This window comes from Orycteropus afer, unplaced genomic scaffold (assembly GCF_000298275.1).
Source record: "Orycteropus afer afer isolate SDZICR_OR568_19922 unplaced genomic scaffold, OryAfe1.0 scaffold00099, whole genome shotgun sequence".
NCBI classification, from domain to species: Eukaryota; Metazoa; Chordata; class Mammalia; order Tubulidentata; family Orycteropodidae; genus Orycteropus; species Orycteropus afer.
In genome coordinates, this window is record NW_006921686.1 from 7,013,968 (window position 1) to 7,016,644 (window position 2,677).

A 2,677-nucleotide genomic window follows, 5' to 3' on the forward strand; every position below is an offset into this window, starting at 1 on the left:
GCGTGGACACCCAGGCATCTCTGCCAGTTACTGTGAGGGCTGACTGAGCTCATCTGTGGAGAGGGCTTAGAAATCTCACCTCAGCTGAGTCGGTACCAGTCATTGGCACTGGGGCACCTCCCTGGAGGTGTAAATGTCTGTGAGAAGAAAAGAGCCAGGAGTGGCTTTCCCTTAGTTAAAGGAGCCAGGTGTCTCGGATCTCGGAAGGGCCGCTGAGAGGCTTCTGACACCCATCCTCCTTTCCCAGGACGCCCCCTATGGCCTGAGTTTTGTTCGGTTTCACAGCCCCCCATACAAAGATGAGGCAGAAGCCTCAGCCCAGGTAAGCTCTGCCCACCCCCAGAGCCTTTCCTTCTCCCACCTCTTCACCCTCACCCGCCGGCAGCCACCCTGCAGCACTGACCTTGCGGGACCTTAGAAGGTGACCAAGCTTGGCCAGTTCCGAGTGAAGGAGGAGGACGAGGGTGGCAGCTCCCTGAGACCAGGAGCGCTGTTCTTCAGCCGGGTCAACAAAACAGCCCCAGGTGGGTGGAGAAGGCCACTGGCCTGGCTCGGAGGGCAGAAGGGCTGGGGTCTGGACTCCTGGGCCTGAGGGAGGAGGAGGCTGGGGGCCCAGACTTGTGGGTGTGAAGGAGGAAGGGGCTGGGGGCTGCCTCCTAGGTCTGAGGGAAAGGAAAACGGAGAGCTTAGACTCCTGGGACACTGGTGGGTTTTGGGGAGCCTACTAGATGCTCCATGGGTTGGAGCTGAAAGGCCTCAGGGCCCAGCCCCCCACCCTTCTCCCTCTAGCCACAGCCGGTGACCAGGCAGGACCCAGCTATGCAGCCGCCACGCTCCAGGCCTCCAGTGCCGCATCTTGCCCCTCCTTGGCGTTCAGAGCTGTGGGTAGTGTCTCCAAGGTGAGACCATCACACTTCGGTGGGGTGGAGATAGAGAAGAGAAGCTGGAGAACTCACCACACCCCTGTCCCCTCAGCCTCAAGAGTCCCCCAAGGGGAAGCGGAAGCTGGATTTGAACCAGGAAGAACGGAAGGCCCCTAGCAAACCATCAACCCAGCCCTCACCACCCGTCCCCAAGAAACCCAGATGTGAGCAAACCAGATGACTTGTTCCCATGGGAGAAAGGGGCTGGGGGCTGGACCCCTGGGTGTGAGAGGGGAGGGGCCTGGACCCCTGGGTCTGGGGAGGGGCCTGGACCCTGGCTCTGGGGAGGGCTGAGACCGGGCTGGGAGGCTGACGCTAACGGAACCTCTGTTCTTCTGCTTTCCCAGTGCCAGCTCCCTCCCGGCCTCCAGCCACGGCCCCAGTCCCTACCCCAGCACGTGGGACAGTGCCAGGGAAGCCCCAGAAAGAAGGCAGTGAGCCCCAGGGACCCCAGACTGGCCCCCAGGAGCTGGGCAAGATCCTTCAGGGCGTGGTGGTGGTACTGAGCGGTTTCCAGAACCCCTTCCGCTCCGAGCTCCGGGACAAGGCCCTTGAGCTGGGAGCCAAGTATCGGCCAGACTGGACCCCGGACAGCACCCACCTCATGTAAGCCCTTCTCCAGCCGCTCCGCCCTCTCTTCCCCGAGTGTCCCGTCAGCACCATCTTGCTCTCCTGTCTATCCCCCTGTCTCCCCGGCTCTCTGAATCTCCTGCCTCTTTCTCTCTGTCTCTGCTTCCTGCACCCCTCCCTCGGGTCCCGGTTCCCTTTGCTGCCTCCTGTGTCCACTGTATCCATCCCCGTGTCTCCCTCCTCTTCTCTGTCACCGCCTCTGTCTCCTTGTCTATTTCATTTCCCTCTACCCTCAGATCATGCCCGACTGACACCCCTCCATTCTTCCCCACAGCTGCGCCTTTGCCAACACGCCCAAGTACAGCCAGGTCCTGGGCCTTGGCGGCCGGATTGTGCGTAAGGAGTGGGTGCTGGACTGTCACCGCATGCGCCGGCGGCTGCCCTCCCGGAGGTGAGGCCACACTGCTCACGCGTGGCACACACGTGCACGCACACATGTGCATATGCCACCCCTGCCCCTCATCTCCCACTGGGCCAGGCCAGTGATCCACTGAGAAACCAGACTGAGGTGGAAAACTTGGACGGTCCCAGCCCAGAGTGGGGAGAGGACAGGCAGGGCTTGCCTGGACCGGTCACGTGGTGAAGCCGTTGAGTGGAGAAGGAAGGGGGACGTCTGGCTGAGGAACAGCCTGTGCCGAGGCTTGGGGCTGGGGGCGCATTCACCTTCATTCAGAGCAAGTTCCCGGCCTCTGCTCTCGACAGACCTGGGCCCTGCCCTCGAGTGCTCTCCCCTTGGTGGGGGACCAGACTTGTCAGAAAGCCGAGTGGAGGAGCACGGGGGCAGCATTGGCCGGCCTGAGGGCTGGGTTGCCGTGAGCTAGGAATCTTTAAGGATGAGAAGCCATTTTCCAGCCCACACAGAGGCAGGGAGCCCGCAGGGCAGAGGAGATGTGGTTGGGGCCAGGCTGGCGTCTGCCGTGAGCCGGGAGCCGGTGGGCTGAGGTGGCAGTGGGAGTCAGGATGTGGCAGGAGATGGGCTGGGGCCGTAGGAGCCATGGGAGGCTCTTGAGCTGGGCAAGTGCAGGACCAGATCTGTGGACTGGAGGGTGCTCTCGAGCCCTGGCCCTGGGGAGAGAGGATGGGCCTCAGCTGCTCGGAAGGGGGCTGCGCCTGGCGTGTCTAAG

At 62.6% G+C, this 2,677-nt stretch overlaps 1 protein-coding gene across 1 annotated transcript in view; it reads left to right on the plus strand.

Annotated features, from left to right (window-relative positions):
• Positions 1-2,677, plus strand: part of XRCC1 (X-ray repair cross complementing 1) — a 51,445-nt gene that overhangs the window by 42,679 nt on the left and 6,089 nt on the right. The window contains exons 5-10 of the mRNA XM_007943117.1: positions 248-322; positions 419-524; positions 790-899; positions 976-1,087; positions 1,271-1,529; positions 1,828-1,944. Of these exons, the coding sequence (XP_007941308.1) occupies positions 248-322; positions 419-524; positions 790-899; positions 976-1,087; positions 1,271-1,529; positions 1,828-1,944 (779 nt within the window). The remainder of the gene's footprint in view (positions 1-247; positions 323-418; positions 525-789; positions 900-975; positions 1,088-1,270; positions 1,530-1,827; positions 1,945-2,677) is intronic.